Here is a 19,234-nt window from a genome sequence, read left to right as displayed (position 1 = left end):
GTCTTTGGTCAAGTGTTTTACTTCTGACTCAGCTCTTAGATCCATAAGTTAAAATTGGCTTGAATACTGTCTTATATACAGCTAATTTAGTGTTTTGGCTAATTTCGCTTTTATTCCATATAAATTTATTCAGTGGACTTCCTACCATACTAGCTTTGTTGATTCTGTTGCCTATTTCCATATTTAATTTGCCATCTTCACTAAAAATCGTGCCTTAGTAGCTGAAATGTATTACATGTTCAATAGGTTCTCCATTCACAATGCAGTTGATATTTTCAATGTTTCTGCCTATTTTCATTGTCTTTTTAATGCTGATCTTAATACCATATCTATTACAACAATTATTCACTTTAGTCAGGGAATACTGCAGATTTGTAGCCGATTTATTTAGAAGTATAACATCATCTGCATAAAGCAAAGAGCTCACATTAACATCTCCAATTTTGATATCAGGTTTAATACCACTCTCCTTCATAATGTGATTCATATAGATAATGAAGAACAGAGGGGATAATGTCTGACACCAGATATAACATTTAACCACCTTCCTTGTACTTCCTTCAATTCTAACTGCTGACTTATAACTTGAATAAAGACTAAGTGTTGCTTGATATAATGCCCCATTGACACCATAAACTTTAGTGTTTTGAATAGCTTCTCACTTGGCACCTTGTCTTATACCTTTTCCAGAACTATAAAACTTAAATACAGATCTTTGTTATATTCCCATGATTTCTCAACTATCTGTTGTAAAGTGAAATCTGATCCTGACAGCCTGTATTTGGCCTGAATCCAGCTTGTTCTTCTCCAAGGTTCTCTTCCACAATCCTTCTCAACCGTTTCTCAAGTATACTTGTGTATATCTTATCAGGAACACTTAGTAGAGAAATTCCTCTGTAATTCTCACATTGTTTTTATTTTCCTTTTTATATATGGGTACTATGAGAGCTCTATTCCAATCATCTGGAATTTGTTCCTCTGTCCAGGTGGCCTTCTGAACTATGCATTGCAGTCACTGTAAGACTTTTATACCTCCATACTTGAGCATTTCTGGTCGAATATCATCTACTCCTTCTGCCTTTCCACATTTCAAGCCTTTGATGGCTTTTTCTACTTCAAGTATGGATATGTATTCCTGACTGCATGCCTGGTCAGTGTTTTTTACCACTGTGCTGTCATCACTGCTTGTTTCATTTAGCAATTTTTCGAAGTGATTACTCCACATTTCAAGGATATCTTTTTCTCTTGTTTTCATGTTACCTTTATCATCTGTAATTCATTTTACGGCACTCTTTCCTCCATTTCTGAGCTGCTTCAACTTCCAGAATATCTTGACACCTTCTTCATGTTTATTATCTGTGTTCTTGCCAAAGTCCTTCCATGACTTTTGTTTAGCTAGTTTTACACAGTGTTTAGCTTTCTTAAATTTAGCTTTCAAAAAATTCCTCTCTTCTACTCTAGTAGAACCTTCTGTGGGACCCTAGGCACAAATAAGTCTCATTGTCCAGTTCCCAATTCTCATATTTGCCCACATCATTCTACTTGAGACTGCCTGCCATTCAAGAAGATTAGCCTCATATTTAGTGTTGAATACTACAGCTACTGGTTCTTTTCCTTGAGTGTCAATGCCTGAATATAACATTTTGTATTTATTGCTCTGAAAAATTTCACCAGTTTTTGTCTTTTTTGTTTCAGTCACCCCTATTATGTTGATCTGGTACTTATCCAATTACTCAGCTAGACCCATTTCTTTGCCATTCATGCTTCTTATGTTGATAGTACTGATCTCGAATTCTGGTGATGATATTGAGTTGGGGTGGGTTTTAGGATTTGTTCCGGTAGCTGACTTTTAGCTGTTTGCCCTGGTTCCCTGGCAAAAACAACAAGGGGCCTTATTTAACCGGGTAAAGCCCCAGCTGGCGTAATTCTTTCATGTTGTACCATCATTTTTTATTTTGGTTTAAGCCAATAAGAATACAACTTGGTCGGCTAAATCCCAAATTGTCAGCCCATCCTCATTCATTCAGTATCCAGGCAGATACCTAACAAGGTGCACCACAAGAAGGTGAGGATTGGACATTAGGTCAGAAGCCCTGATTGGTTCTCTGCATTCCTTTAAAGGCAATGTGGAGGTCTCCCCTCAGTTATATAGCTTTGACCCTTAAGCACCCCAAGACGTAATGTTATAACACATAAAATGTGTTCTAACGTTTTGCTAAAGTTGTGAGGACAACACAGCAGATTGTGGAAATGATGCAGAGAAAAATAATGTCCACGAAATATCAAGTCGCTGTCTACCATCACCCCCAGATCTTTCATCTCCTCAACCTCCTCTAAAAATATCCCTACCAATCCTGCACTCTGCATCCCGTCTTTGCTTCCCAAATTTTAAAACTTTACACTTTGACATTAGACTGATATCCCCCCCCCCTCCAAAAAAAAAAAAAAAAAAAACTTGTCATTCAGACAGTCTGTTCAGGCCCTCCTGCAAAGCTACATCTGCTTTACTTCTCATAACTTTACCCACTTTGCATCACCACTGTATATCACCATTTAAGCCCTTTCCAATTTATATAGAAATTAAACAGCAATGATCCCAGAACAGACCCCTTGTCATGCCCCTAGTGACTCTCCTCCTCTGAGATATCACTCCCTCCATGCATAACCTGCTGATACCTGTCAGACAGCCTATTTCCAATCCAGTGCACAAATCTACTATCAAACTCCATCTGCTCCAATTGAATGACTAGTTTGTCATGCAGCAGTCTATTGAAAGCCTTTGCAAAATCTAAATATACTACTGTATATTACATCTCCCCTTTTTTCCAATGTATTTTGTCACCCTTTTTTATAATAAGTAAGCAAATTGCTAAAACATGATCTTCCTTTAGCAAACTCATGCTGTCCATTAAAGAGAATTCTACTGCTATCAACCCAGTTCTGAATCCTTGTACTCCTTATCTCACCTTGACCACAGACAAGCAGATGGGCTTATAATTCAAAGCCTTATTCTTATCACTCCCTTTATGAAGTTGAACAATTTTGCTATCTTTCCACTCCTTTACCTACACTTTTAACATGAGTCTTAGATTAGCCCAGGTTAAAGCCATTAACTCCCTGGAACATATGGCTTTAAATCACTCACAAAGAAGTCCAAAAGAAATAGTTTTAATTTATTTAGTTTTAATAACCAAAACACACATCACACAAAAAGTTATCAAACTGCCATTCATCCGAAACACATACAAAGCCCACAAATACATTTTCAAACATACTGACTACAAACTGGTATTCACCACAAACCAAAAATTGGCAAATCTTCTAAAACCCACTAAATCTGACATACACAAAGAAATATTAGAACACCACAACATAGTCTATAAATTTCCTTGCCAAAAAGACTGTGATATCACCTACCATTGGGTCTTTATGGGCAAGACTACAAGAACACTTCCATGACTGTAACATCCCTATTCCAGAACATTTAAACACTAAAAAAAACGCAACATCAGAAAGAAAAATAGAATACAAAGTACAGGAAAATCAGAAATATCAGTTCACGCCCTTGAAAAGAAACATACCCTGCAAATCGACAAGGCCATCATAATATGCAGACAAGACAACAAAACAATGCTTAGAATGTCGGAAATGATAGCCATAAAATGTCACGAGAACTCATTCAACATCCACTGACCCTACATAATCTCTGAGTGTTGGGAGCTCCACAACATAAAAATTAGCTCACAACTCCGACCAATAGGCGATAACACAAACACTTCAAAGGCAGAAACACCAAGCCAACACAACATAGCATCCACTTTCTCCATGTGTTCAGACGACGACCCACACGGTCGAAACGGCTCACACTGCATCAACCCTCTCCCACGTCCCCTTTTCTCATAAATCCTTCCACTTCCTCTAAAAATCGGTTTCTATTTTCAGCCCCCTTTTTCATCTTTTTTTTCCCACCCTACAAAAAAAAGCACTCTGCCTACCCTTAAAAATAATATATGTAGTTATATAAAAAAACCTGTTTTTTTTTTTCAAATTAATTCTCCCACATTGCCTAAGGCCCCTCCCCTCATTTTAACACCATAACAGCAGAAGTATGCACACTGCAGAAAGAAGACAGGCAACAACACATCCAAGAAAAGGTATGTGCGAATTTTCTTCTAATTATGCTACATATATTTGTCTCTAAAATACATCTGCAAAATTCTTGAGTAAAAAGCCAGTGACATTAAAAAAAAGGGGCACTTCTAAACAAAAGCAGGCAAAATAGCCGTAAAAGTAATAGTTTTAATTTGACTAGTTTTACGAAGAATTTTGTTTCAGTTCACCAGGAAATAGCACAAATAAATTAAAAAAAAACTACAAGCAAAGTAATAACATTTCTAGTGAAGAATATTTAAAAACAATTAAACAATTGAAAGCATGCATTTGCTGTTACACTGGCTGCTGGTTTGTGAGTTACTGTATACTACTGGTAGATACAAGTGTGTCATGATGTATAAAGGACTACATTTGATGTGAAATCATCCCTTGTTTTTTTTTTTTTTTTTTTGTTATACTGTAGAGGATACTTCATCATTTCAACTAATTCTTTGAATGCTCTTCAGTAAAAGTGGTAATCCATATGGAGCATTTCAATCTAATAGATAAGGTGTTGACAGTTATTCATGACTCATTTTTAATGATATTAATAACACCAAATGAACTGTTTTATAAAAAGGTGTTTTTAAGATATTAACTTCCCTTTATTTCGCTGAATTTCAATCAGCGTCATCAGAGCACAACACAGCATGTGTACGCGATTACATACTGTTACAAATAAGTCATGAATGGAGTATTTCAGTTTGTTGCCATTCTGTTGAATGTTTTTGCATGTGTTGCCCTGATTTGTGTTTTCTATCATTCTAAAGAAAAAAAAAATTGAGTTCAGTTGCTCTTAAGATAAGTCTCCCAAATTTTTGACAAATATGGTTGCATTAATTTGCCAAAAATTTGAAAGATTATGTTAAGAGCAATTCCAACATAGCTATAATTTTTTTTTTTTTTACAACATTACATGATCTTCATAATGATAAAAAGTTATTTTTGACCAAAAGAATTATGGGAGAGATTGACTTCAATTTGGGTTTATATAGGTCAAATTTATTTGAAACTATGTAAGAAAATACCGACAAGTTTCGTCAACTTAGCTGTTTGGCTTCTTCAGGGTAAAAATAGATGTGAAACAACTTAAATTAACAATGCGTACATCACACATATGGAGCGTGTATGATCTCACTTGTTATGTAGGAACATTCTGTAATTAGCAGCAAGATTTAATTCTGGCATGCTTAAAGATCTTATGAGGGTCTTCCAAATATCAGGCAAAATTAATCCTTGGTTTCTATTTAAGTTATGTTTAGAATGGATCACTGTTATGACTTCTTTTATGATTCAGGAGCAGAAATCCTCCTCTATACCACAGAATGGGACAAAAGCTCCCATTCTATGGTACGGTTTGGTTTGTCCTGGAGAAATGAAATGCTAACCCCAAATTGTCTTCTCTGTTATTGTTAACATCTCCTACATGTTTCTTTTTTTCTGATTTCAAAACTTCTAGAGGTCTGAGCAATATAGTTTAATCTGCACAAACGGGATATTGTAGACTGCGGCATATTTGAAGAAAGGATTACTGTCTTTCAGAGATCTTAAGAATTGGCATATGGTCTTTGAAGGTTTAAAAGCCACTCGTATTCCATGTGGTTTGAGGAGTGTAGCAATCTTATTGGAAACTGTCCTCGTATATGGAATCGCAATAGTGGAATTATAATGTATTTCTTCAGGCTGTCATTGTGGGGGGTCACAGAAAAGTATCTTGTGGATCAATTTTCTTGGGTAACCATTGTTTATAAGGTTTTTTGATATCAGGGATAGTTCATCTTTGAGGTCTTTATCTTCTATAGTGATGAGAGAGGCTCCATTTTTTAGCATGTGTACGATGCTTAGTTTCTGAGAAATGTGGTGTAAAGAAGTGAAGTGCAAGTATCGACCTGTGTTGGTTGGTTTGCGATAGACTGTAAGGCTGATGAGTCCTTCCATTTCTTTCTTAATTCAAGTGTCCAGAAATGGTAATTGTTTTTCTTTCTCAAGTTCTAATGTGAATTTAATTTTGTGATGGAAGGAGTTGATCTTGGTAAGAAAATCAAAGAGATCCTTTTCTGTGTTTTTCCATCCAAAGAAAATGTCATCCACATATCTCCACCACACTGGGTTTAGGGTCTAGTTGAGATAAAATTTCACTTTCAAGTTTCTTTATAAAGAGATCCACACAAGGGACTGAAAGAGGGCTGCCCATTGCAAGGCCTGTTAATTGATGGTAAATAGTTTTATTCCATAGGAAGTAATTAGATTTTAAGCAATGATGGAAAGGAGAAGTAATGTCTTGAGGGAAGAGATTTCTCAAAATGCTGATTACTTTAATATTTGTAAATAATGATGTAACATCCAGACTTAAAACGAAGATTGAAGTCAATGCATCCACTAACGCCGAGAGTATATGGCTCTCCCAAAGTTCACAAAAATGGAATTCCGCTACACCCTATAGTTGATGGAATTAATTCTCCCACTTATTTATTATCGAAACACCTCTCAGGTCTCCTTAAGGCACACATCCGTAAATATTGGATACCTACATAAGAAATTCACAACATTTCATTGAAAAATTAAGTAACATCTCGATCTCCAATACAGACCTTTTTGCAAGCTGGATGTTACATCGTTATTTACAAATATTCCAGTAGATGAAGTAATCAGCATTTTGAGAAACCTTTTCCCTCAAGACATTACTTCTCTTTTCCATTGTTGCTTAAAATCTAGTGAAGGAAGTACAGGAAGATGGTTTAATGTTATATCTAGTTTGAGACAAGGATGTACATTATCCCCTCTGTTATTCATTATCTATATGGATCGCATTATGAAGAAAAGTGATATGAAACATGATATCAAAATTGGAGATGTTAATGTCAGCTCTTTGCTTTATGCGGACGATGTTATACTTCTAAATAAATCTGCTACAAGTCTGCAAGATACTCTGACTAAATTGAATAACTGTTGTAATAGATATAGTATGAAGGTCAGCAATAAAAAGACAAAGACAATGAAAATAGGCAGAATCATTGAATATGTCAACTGTGTTGTGAATGGAGAACCTGTGGAACAAGTAAAACATTTCAGCTACTCAGGCAAGATTTTTAGTGAAGATGGTAAATTAAATATAGAATTAGACAACAGAATCAGCAAAGCTGGTATGGTGGGAAGTCAGTTGAATAAATTCATATGGAATAAGAGAGAAATTAGTCGGAACACTAAATTAGCTGTGTACAAAACAGTGTTCAAACCAATTTTAACTTTTGGATCTGAGAGCTGGGTCAGAAGTAAAACACTTGACCAAAGACTAGAGACCGCAGATATGAGAGTCCTGAGAAAGATTATAGGCGTGAACAGATGGCATCAATGGCAATATCATATTAAAAACGAGGGTATTAGGAAAGAACTTGACATTGTCAGCATCTAGGAATGCGTTAGCAGAGCTAATCTCAGGTGGTATGGTCACTTAAACAGAATGGGCGAAGAAAGATTAGCAAAGCAAGTGTTCTCTGCCAGGTTGGCAGCAAAACGACTCAGAGGAAGAGCAAGATATAGGTGGATCGATACGGTACAAAGTGCCTTAGACGATAGAAATATAAGATCTGATAATGTCGGAGTCTTGACAAGTAACAGACTGATTAGGAGGAAAATTGTAGATAGAAAGTTAGTAATGATGTAATTTTTTTCATGTAGTAGTATCATATCCTGTACACCCCTTGAGGGTACATGGCAGGAATTTGATGATGATGATGCTTAAAATCTAATTTCTTCCTATGGAATAAAACTATTTACCGACAATTAACAGGCATTGCAATGGGCAGCCCTCTTTCACCCCCTTGTGTGGATCTCTTTATAAAGAAACTTGAAAGTGAAATTTTATTTCAACTGGACCCTAAACCCACAGTGTTGTGGAGATATGTGGATGACATTTTCTTTGGATGGAGAAACACAGAAAAGGATCTCTTTGATTTTCTTACCAAGATCAACTCCTTCCATCACAAAATTAAATTCACATTAGAACTTGAGAAAGAAAAACAATTACCATTACTGGACACTTGAATTAAGGAAAAAATGGATGGATTCATCGGCCTTACAGTCTATCGTAAACCAACCAACACAGGTTGATACTTGCACTTCACTTCTTCACACGACATTTCTCAGAAACTAAGCATCGTACATATGCTAATAAATGGAGCCTCTCTCATCACTACAGAAGATAAAGACCTCAAAGATGAACTATCCCTGATATCAAAAAACCTTATAAACAATGGTTACCCAAGAAAATTGATCTACAAGATACTTTTCTGTGCCCCCCCCCCCACAACGACAGCCTGAAGAAATACATTATAATTCTACTATTGCGATTCCGTATATGAGGACAGTTTCCAATAAGATTGCTACACTCCTCAAACCACATGGAATACGAGTGGCTTTTAAACCTTCAAAGACCATATGCCAATTCTTAAGATCTCCGAAAGACAGTAATCCTTTCTTCAAATATGCCGGAGTCTACAATATACCTTGTTTGTGCGGATTAAACTATATTGCTCAGACCTCTAGAAGTTTTGAAATCAGAAAAAAAGAAACACGTAGATGTTAACAATAACAGAGAAGACAATTCGGGGTTAGCATTCCGTTTCTCCAGGGCAAACCAAACCATACCATAGAATGGGAGCTTTTGTCCCATTCTGTGGTATAGAGGAGGATTTCTGCTCCTGAATCATAAAAGAAGTCATAACAGTGATCCATTCTAAACATAACTTAAATAGAAACCAAGGATTAATTCTGCCTGATATTTGGAAGACTCTCATAAGATCTTTAAGCATGCCAGAATTAAATCTTGCTGCTAATTACAGAATGTTCCTACTAACAAGTGAGATCATACGCACTCCATGCATATGATCTATGCATTCTTCTGTTTTTTGTTAAAAAAAAAAAAAAAAAAAAAAAAAATTGTATTCGGTTCTTCTTTCATTAATAGTTTTAGTGAACAGTTTTAGCATTGAAGTTGTTTTACATCTATATTTACCCTGAAGAAGCCAAACGGCTAAGTTGATGAAACTTGTCGGTATTTTCTTACTTAGTTTCAAATAAATGTGACCTATATAAACCCAAATTGAAGTCAATCTTTCCCATAACATTAGAGGATGTCAAAATAGGACTTTAGATCTTTTGTCCTTTACAATTATATTGTTTCACTTACTCACTGTCACATATACATACTGTGCTGTGCTCTGATGATGATGCTGATTTGGAATTCAATGGAATATAAGCAAGTTATGTTCCATTGAAAAATATGAAAATAGTTCTTTGGTTTAATACCATTAAAAATAAGTCATGAATGGAGTATTTCAGTTTGTTGCCATTCTGCTTAATGTTTTGCATATGTTGTCTGTGTTGCTCTGATTTGTGTTTTCTATCATTCTCTATGCCTTTGATGTTTTCTGACTGGTGTATCTCTCGAATTTAAACATAATTTCTTTGTGAGTGGTTTAATATCAGGTTTAATACTGGAAAATAGTGATTCTAATATGTTCTTCCTCCATAGAAGCATACACATTGTAGGGTTTTTCTGTCTCAAAGATAAATATCCTTTGATCGAATTGCAGTTTCTTTAGAACTGAAATATTAAGTTGAAAGATTGCTTTTAATGCAATGTGCAATAGAAAGAAATTCTTGCGCAAGTGAAACTATTAGGCATTTCAGCCACTGAAACTAATATATTACTGTAAATTCTCGAAAAAAAAAAAAACAACTGAATTTGGATTCATCATCATCATCACTGTTTATTTATAATTTTACAATTATTAATAGGGAAACCAATCAAACACAAATAATTAGTTTGTGTACACTAAGATAGGACTTGGAGGTTCTTATGATGTGAAAGAAAAACCAGGCTTTTCTGTCATATGCTAATTCATGGATATCTGATGCGGAAAGTTGGGGGGAAACAGGGAGAATATTGCTGATGTATTTCCAGTATTGAGTCTGGGGTCTGCCTCTTCTTCTTTTTCCAACTGTAGGGGCATAGAGGACCAGATCATCAAAAGGTGCAGAGGGTGGATATCTGAGCCATTTTATTTGGTTTCTTTGATTTTGGATTAAAATTTTTAATTTTTGGCTACACTAAAGACTGGCTTAACCTTCACTGATAAAAACGTAATAAACACTATTCTCTAGGTTCCTCCTTCACAAGAGAATAGAAGCCATGTTTTCACATGGTATGAGTTCTTGTTCTCCTCTAGAGATACCTCTTAATCTTCTAGATAAAACAACTTGAATTTATTCCATAACAGAACTATTTTTTTTCCTCTCCCCAATATACGTATATCAGACAAATCTATCACTTTCACAAAATAATGCAAACAGCTGAAGCCACTCTTGTCTTCCACATCTCTGACTGCTTTCACAAGTAAAGTAGAAAATGTTACTGCTTCGTAATTATTCAAATAGTAATCTCAGTAATGGTAGAGAATTCGATATAAGTGTGGGGGGGAAAAATACAAGTTCACAGGTAAAATAAAACTATTATTTAATCACATAAACTAATAAGTGCAAATTATATTTCCAAATTATTCCCAATTATATTTGTTTAAACATTTATTATCAAACTTCTCTTTGAAGTTGCAACAAAATCACTAAGAGTTGATAAATAGTAATTAGAACAGTATAGATTGAAAAAAAAAAAAAAAAGTATGCTATTTTACACGATAGTCTTGGTAGACAAATATTATACAGTATTTTATTATAATAATTTTTTTTTTTTTTCAAAGTCCAAATAAAATATACTGAATTACTTGAATATAGTTTAATAATGATAACTAAGCTTAATTCATTTGTATTAAATGAATACCAGATCATTAAATGAAATATATATTTGTATTAAACACCTAAAGGAACATTAAAAAATGTAGAATAAGATTTAAAAATAAAATCAAATTTAAGAGGATTTAATTGCATCTGAAGCAAATGGGGTTGTATTTTATGCTTGGTGATAGCATTTCTTATTCTCGTCAATTTAAATGCTTTCCATAATGGAAAAAGCCAAGTTTCTGAGAAGAACAATTCTGTTACATCCATACGAGACTAACCCTCCTTCAGTTGAAAACTATTTATTTCATAATAATGATTTTAATAAAGTTCTTGATATGAGTAAATGAGTAAAATAATTATGATAATAAGATTTCAAATATAATAAATTGCCTCCTCTAGATCAGTTAGTAACTGCATTGTCTTTTGGTTGAAAAGATGTGCATTTGAATCCCACCTAGGATTCAAATTGCCTTTATTAAGAGATTTTCAGCCGCTGGTAAGTTAATCACTTTGTAAATGTGTCATCATCATCATCAAATTCCTGCCATGTACCCTCAAGGGGTGTACAGGATATGATAGTACTACATGAAAAAAAAATTACATCATTACTAACTTCCTATCTACAATTTTCCTCCAAATTGGTCTGTTACTTGTCAAGACTCCAACATTATCAGATCTTATATTTCTATCGTCCAAGGCACTTTGTACTGTATCAATCCACCTATATCTTGGTCTTCCTCTGGGTCGTTTTCCTGCCAACCTGGCAGAGAACACCTGTTTTGCTAATCTTTCTTCGCCCATTCTGTTTAAGTGACCATACCACCTGAGATTAGCTTGGCTAACGCATTCCTGGATGCTGATAATGTCAAGTTCTTTCCTAATATCCTCGTTTTTAATATGATATTGCCATTGATGCCATCTGTTCACACCTGTAATCTTTCTCAGGACTCTCATATCTGCGGTCTCTAGTCTTTGGTCAAGTTTTTTACTTCTGACCCAGCTCTCAGATCCATAAGTTAAAACTGGTTTGAACACTGTCTTGTATACAGCTAATTTAGTGTTCTGACTAATTTCTCTCTTATTCCATATGAATTTACTCAATTGACTTCCAACCATACCAGCTTTGCTGATTCTGTTGTCTATTTCTATATTTAATTTACCATCTTCAGTAAAAATCGTGCCTAAGTAGCTGAAATGTTTTACTTGTTCCACAGGTTCTCCGTTCACAACACAGTTGACATTTTCAATGATTCTGCCCATTTTCATTGTCTTTGTCTTTTTATTGCTGACCTTCATACCATATCTATTACAACAGCTATTCAATTTAGTCAGAGAATCTTGCAGACTTGTAGCGGATTTATTTAGAAGTATAACATCATCTGCATAAAGCAAAGAGCTGACATTAACATTTCCAATTTTGATATCATGTTTAGTACCGCTTTCCTTCATAATGTGATCCATATAGATAATGAATAACAGAGGGGATAATGTACATCCTTGTCTCACACCAGATTTAACATTAAACCATCTTCCTGTACTTTCTTCAATTCTAACTGCTGACTTACAACTCAAATAAAGACTAAGTATTGCTTGATATAATGCCACATTAATACCATATAACTGCAGCGTATTGAATAGCTTCTCTCTTGGCACCTTGTCTTATACCTTTTCCAAATTGACAAAACTTAAATACAGATCTTTGTTATATTCCCATGCTTTCTCGACTATTTGTCGTAAAGTGAAGATCTGATCCTGACAGCCTCTGTTTGGCCTGAATCCAGCTTGTTCTTCACCAAGCTTTTCTTCCACAATTCTTCTCAACCGTTTCTCAAGTATACTTGCATAGATCTTGCCAGGAACATTCAGTAGGGAAATACCTCTGTAATTCTCACATTCAGTTTTATTTCCCTTTTTATATATGGGTACTATGAGAGCTCTACTCCAATCATCGGGAATTCGTCCCTCTGTCCAGGCTTTCTGAACTATGCAGTGCAGCCATTGTAAGACTTGTACCTCCATACTTGAGCATTTCTGGTCGAATATCATCTACTCCTTCTGCCTTTCCACATTTCAAGCCTTTGATGGCTTTTTCTACTTCAAGTATGGATATGTATTCCTGACTGCATGTCTGGTCAGTGTTTTTTACCACTGTGCTGTCATCACTGCTTGTTTCATTTAGCAGTTTTTCAAAGTAATTACTCCATACTTCAAGGATATCTTTTTCCCCTGTTTTCATGTCACCTTTATCATCTCTAACTCCTTTTACAGCACTCTTTCCTCCATTCCTAAGCTTCTTCAACAACCTCCAGAATATTTTGCCACCTTCTTGATATTTATTTTCTATATTCTTGCCAAAGTCCTCCCATGACTTTTGTTTAGCTAGTTTTACACACTGTTTAGCTTTCTTACATTTGTCTCTGTATTCTGTAAGAGTAAAAGCTGACTTATTTGCCAGGAACTTTTGATATGCTTTCTTCTTTTCCTTCACTGTCTCTTTAACTTCCTGTGTCCACCAGGGAGTTCTGATTTTTTTATCCTTGCAGACAACCTCACCACATGCCTCTCTGGCAGAATCAATCAATGTTTTCTTCAGAGTTTACCACTGAATCTCCAAGGTTTGATTCCTGTTCTCAAACTCTTTCATTTTCTTTTCAATAATCTTTGTGTATTTAGTCTACAGTTCACATATGAGAGCTGCTCAACTTTTATTCACTTTAATGTGTTAGTTTTTCATTTATTCTACAAAATGGATGAGAAAATACATACTCTTCTGTCTTACCATTAATTATGTTTCTGTTGTCCAGTGGTCATAACACACACAGAGAGAGAGAGAGAGAGACAAGATGGTGAGTAAAGATTACTTTCTTTGTCTAAATTGTTGCTTTGTTCTGGCTGAAGCTAATAAGGTATCTAGTGAATTATGTTTTTTTAAGAATGGTTCACAGATTTCCAAACAGTCTGCACACAATTGTATCAAGAGTTTTCACTGGGTCAGAAAGTAAATTATGCTTGACAAGAAATTATAATTTTTCCTTCCTTTACTCAAGCTTGAGCAAACAAAAGGTTGCATGTAAAGTATCTTCATAGTTAGACTACTTGTATATAGAAGAAAAATTGTTGTAGTATTCCATAATGTACAGTAGATTTTCTTTTGGACATATATGCATAATGGAAAAGGTCATTACCCCAATTATTTTCGACATTTACTGAGGTCTCATATGAGGGATCTGAAAAATCAATGATTTCTGCTATACCATTCTGCTACTTGTATATGAAAATGCCAGAGCTAAATCAATGGCAGGTATCATTTTCATATACAAGTAGAAGAATGGTACAGCAGAAAGCATTGATTATTCACAGCCTTGTTCCCACTGATGATGTTTCAATAAAGGTCAAAATTTTTAGTGACCTTTCCAATAATGCATGACAATATGTAGCAGGATCTATCTGATAATATCAATCAAATATTGAAGGCAATGAAAGAGCAGACAGACTAGCCAAAGAAGCAAGATACTTATCTCAGAAATTACACCCACTATCATTAACTGATGTTAATGCTGTTGCCAAAATAAGATTGGTAAAACAAACTATCAAGAAGAAGAATGAAATCAGTGAAATTAATGAAAATAGAGAAATAACCACAGTCATCATCAGACTAAGGACAGAACAATTTAAATGCATGAAAATTCAGCCAGACGGTAATAGGAACTATGAAACATGCAGAAACTGTCCAGGAGTTGAACTAACACCTGGCATATTTATATTTGCCCAGAAATTTCTGCTGTTCTGCAGAAAATTGACAATAACCCTAGAGAAAAGCTCTACGCCAAAGTTCAACAGATTGCCAAAGCAGTTCTACAGATCCATGATCATATCTAGAAGCTCTTCAATGGACTCGACGACAACAACAATATCTAACAGTAAATACTGTGCAATAGGTGGATACTGGGGAAATTTGTGAAGCCAACTAGCTCTGTGCATAAGTAGTCTAGTTGTAATGATTCTTCATTTGCAAACTTTTCTTCACTTATACATGACAAGAAAGTATACTCTTGTCATGTATAATTGACTTTCTGATTAAGTTAAAAAAAAGTTACCATTATCTCTCATCCAGAGCATTATAATGTAGTGGTTTGCCATTTTCCCACCTGTACATGGAAATATGACTTTTCATTGACTGCATTTATCATCAAGAGGTGGCAAGACTTTTCCTCCTATAAACTTGGATATTTAATCCTACAAACAAGCATACTTGCCAAAGTAGCACACACATTCAACCGAAATAATACATTGGCCCATAACCTTAGTTACTTAGTTCACATGTCCAAAATAATGACTTTTTACTGTCAGTATCTTTACAAGATTAGCTCCATTTGACGAGATCTCAATAAAGGTTAAAACTGGTTTGGGTAGTGACTCTTTTTATAATGCATTGCAATGTATGCTTTAAAAGGCATACATTGCAATATTGTATGCAAAATTGCAATACATGCCTTTAAAAGGCATACATTTCAAATTGCAGTATCCATAATGCAGAGCATTATGGATATTGCAATTTGATGTGAAGATACTTCATGTGCTGACTTTTGTTTGCTCATTCTTAGATAAAATAAAAACAAGAATGAAATTTTTTGTCAAGTATAAATCAGTCTTCTCATGCCATTTAGAATGATTCCCAAAACAGAGAAACATAATCTCAGATTTAAAAAAAATAATCCCTTATTGGCACACAGCTTATTTTATGAGACTGATTTAGTACTAGTACACCTGTTTATCTGGGTGCATATCCTGAAGTTTTGATGACCAGCTGACAAGCTTGCATACTTTTGTGGTTGATCAGAGCAAAGTGGTCATTACTTTAAAAAAAAAATAAAATGGTTTGGTTTTGAGAGAAACTGTTGGGTTCAAATTCCATTGCTATGAATGTTTTATGAAATATTAGCAGTAAATGATTTTCATTTGTCTGGTGCGAGACCACCATCTTAATTATTGGAAGCCTCAAGTGGCTTGTAAAAGAACCATATTTTCTATAGCTGGTTTCCTAGATCTTTTTCCCACCCATAATACTAATGTGTTATACGTTCTCAATCTTTCGTGGGTAGGATTAATATAAATTGTTTTACCCCCTTTCCCATATCATCTGTTCTTAATCTCTAGCATTATGTTTAGTGCATAAAGTAAGATCAGGTATTTTGTTACTATGATTATTTTTTGCACATATCTTATACACAACAGAGTGGAACACTATGCAAATTGCCTTAGACTTTTGTTCCTGCTTAATCTCCCTTCCAGCTTTTGTCAGCTGCATGCTCTACATTATACATATGCCAAATTTCATTAGATCACTTCCTGTTAACACTGAGTGCAATGGGCCTTGGATATAAATAGTTTAATTGTAATAACCCAAACTCTGATCTGTTTAATATTATGAGATCTCTGTTATGAGTTCACTTATCTTTATATATTTTTTTCTAAATAATTTTTAATTATTAATACAATCGTTCTATCTGAATGGTTTGATATATTTCAAGTCTGATTTCAAAAAAAGGTATATTACTTCAGATTTGAATTTCATCGTTGTTTAAAACTTGTTCCATCTATTATCAACCTTTTAGTCAGTCAAAGGATCGATTTTCCTGCAATCACTGTTTTCTCTTAACTTTTGACCTTCATGGCATTGCTTAAGCCAGCAGTAGTGTCATATGCAACACATATTTGTTATATATAAAGTAAGATTTTTTTTTTTCAATATATATTCTTTAAGTTTTTAATTAAATTTCCTGAAAAAGTGAATTAGGTCTCCCAGGTTCAATCTTATCACTAGTTGAGAGGATTTTTCCCATGGTTCTGGGTTAAAAAAAATGTGTATAAAAATGTGTACAACAATGTGGTAATCCACTTGCCGAAAGGACTCTTAGAAAGTGCTCAGTTTTCCTCCACTTCCACTTTGTTATTTAACACTTGTGGTTAATCACTAGTTCACTTTATATGTAAGCTCTTATATCATTTGTAACTTTAATGATCTTACAATTAACTTCATTTCAAGCAGGGTTTAGGTTATCTGTATTGTCATTTAAAAATTTTATGTAGAAGAGCATGATCCCCCCCGCCTAACATTCTTTTGACAGTTTCATTTTCACTGTTGTTATTTTATAAATTAAAGATGCCAAGAAATTATATTCTTGGTTTCATCCTTTATGTTGTTATTTTAAATGACTTTTAAAAATATCTTTCCACATAGTAAAACCATCAGAAGGAAGATATCAAACATTCCTGTATTAGCATCATATAAAGTCAGGGTGACTTCCTCATGTTTAATGAGTCATTCACAGCCAATTAATATTGTCTGGTTTACATTTTATCATAAAAAATCTTAAAATATTCCATTGGGAGACTTTTTTTTTTAATTTTTAAAAATGGGACTCTTACAGATATCTCAATATGTCATCATGTAGATCATTATTTAATAGTCAATGTCAAAATTGTTTTCTAAATAGGATTCTAATAAAGTGTTATTAGAGCCTTCTGTTATTTTGTCGTATTTCCCCATAATTATTTCTTGATTGTTTTATTTTCAGGAACAGTAACAAGAGTTCCATCTTGTGCTTTACCGGCTGCTAGAACATGTGCTAGTTCCCCAGACCTTCATCCCACGGACAAGTTCACAGAACCTGATATACAGAACCTGATGAAAATGGGATTTCCTAGGCAGCAAGTTATACGTGAACTGAGGAATTTTAATGGTGACACCACTCAAGCAATGGCAGCCCTTTTTGCCAAATCTCTAAAGCTGCCTTAATTTTTACAAATTGGATAGGCTTGAGAAGGACAGCAACTGGTTTTTTACATGAAAGTTACCACTTCAGTGATGTAAATGGTAGCAAATGTGTGAGTCTCTAACTCACTTACACACACTTCCCACAGTGCTACTTCATGTGTTTTGATGTGGTCAACTTCTCCTAAATAGAGTCCTGGTACTCCTTGCATTTTAAATGCTTTATAAGAGTGATTTAAGTTTCATTCATGCAATATCTCAGGTGTTAGCACAAGCAAGTCAGCAGTTGTAACTATTATTGTGTAGCTGGAATTTTTTTATATATGATCAAAGACACCAAAGTGACTTAGGTAATTTTTATTACAGTTTTTGTTACTGTTTTATAACTTACCATTATGGTATTCTTATAGGAAGAAAACAGGTGAATGAATTGTCAAAAATGACAGCTCATTAATAACAATTGAAATCACTTATTTATTTATTTTTAATGTTTGTCTTTTACATATCTCCTTTAAGAATATGTAAAGAAGAAAAGCTGTTGCTTCTAATGGCATTATTATTTATACAATAAAATTATAAGAACTTGGTTTATAAGACAAGAGATAGTTTATCTATCTTATTTAAAATTTTAAAATTACATCATTATGGCAGCTAGCTTTTTTGCATGTGTATGCGTGCACATTATGGACTAAGCATTTTTTTTTTTTTTTGCTGTATTTACATGAATCTATACGTGCATATATATTTTGTTTTAATTGAAATATCCCCCAAATGATAACAATTAATGACATTAATGTCAATATTTGGCTTTTCCTGAGAATTATTTAAGTTAATTGTTCAGCAGTTTTTATTATGCACAGGCAACAATCAACACAGTTGTTAATATATATTATTTAGGAGACCAGCATGTACAGTTTGTATCTTGCAGTATTTTGCTGTAGTGTAATATTTGATACATCTAATTTTTGCATTTTTTAATGATTATGTTTATGCTAATGACTTTTCTTTTGTTCTAACCAAAGAACTTGTCATTCTTTCTTATTGTATTTTGTGTGTGAAGAACAACAAAAGTACAGAAAAATTATTTTTTCCAATGGAACCAAAACACATTGCGTAACATAAATACTTTTAAAATATAATTCTCAGTTTTATTTGCATGTATTTACAGCAAAATAGCACAACTGTTTTTATGATGACCAAAGTGAATCCCTCATTTGCATGTGTACTTATTTTAAAGTAGTAGTTCTTTGTTCAACATAAAGTAAATTATAGACTCAACATATAAAGAATTTTTATGAAAATCCCACCTATGAAAGGTCATAATAACGCTAGCATCATGGATGACTAAGGAATAGTTAGTCCAGAAATTCAGCTATGGATATCAAGTATGCATTAGTAGAACAGGCATCCAGTCATTTTACTGGATGCCTGTTCTACTAATGCATAATTAATATCATATAGAATAGAATTATGCAGTAAGTAAACACTACAAAGAAATTTTTTACTAAA

The 19,234-nt window shown here is 34.1% G+C and overlaps 1 protein-coding gene across 1 annotated transcript in view; it reads left to right on the top strand.

Moving 5' to 3' along the window:
• Positions 1-18,819, top strand: part of LOC150110405 (protein DDI1 homolog 2-like) — a 139,630-nt gene extending 120,811 nt beyond the window's left edge. Inside the window, exon 8 of the mRNA XM_090393549.1 lies at positions 17,529-18,819. Within this exon, the coding sequence (XP_090249675.1) occupies positions 17,529-17,749 (221 nt within the window). The 3' untranslated portion in view covers positions 17,750-18,819. The remainder of the gene's footprint in view (positions 1-17,528) is intronic.
• Positions 18,820-19,234: the final 415 nt, after the last annotated feature.

This window comes from Typopeltis vanoorti, chromosome 1 (genome assembly GCF_054136105.1).
Source record: "Typopeltis vanoorti isolate ZY-2024b chromosome 1, IOZ_Tvanoo_1.0, whole genome shotgun sequence".
Classification (NCBI taxonomy): domain Eukaryota; kingdom Metazoa; phylum Arthropoda; class Arachnida; order Uropygi; family Thelyphonidae; genus Typopeltis; species Typopeltis vanoorti.
Note: the sequence above shows the minus strand (reverse complement) of the source record. Positions and strands in the feature narration are given on the sequence as shown.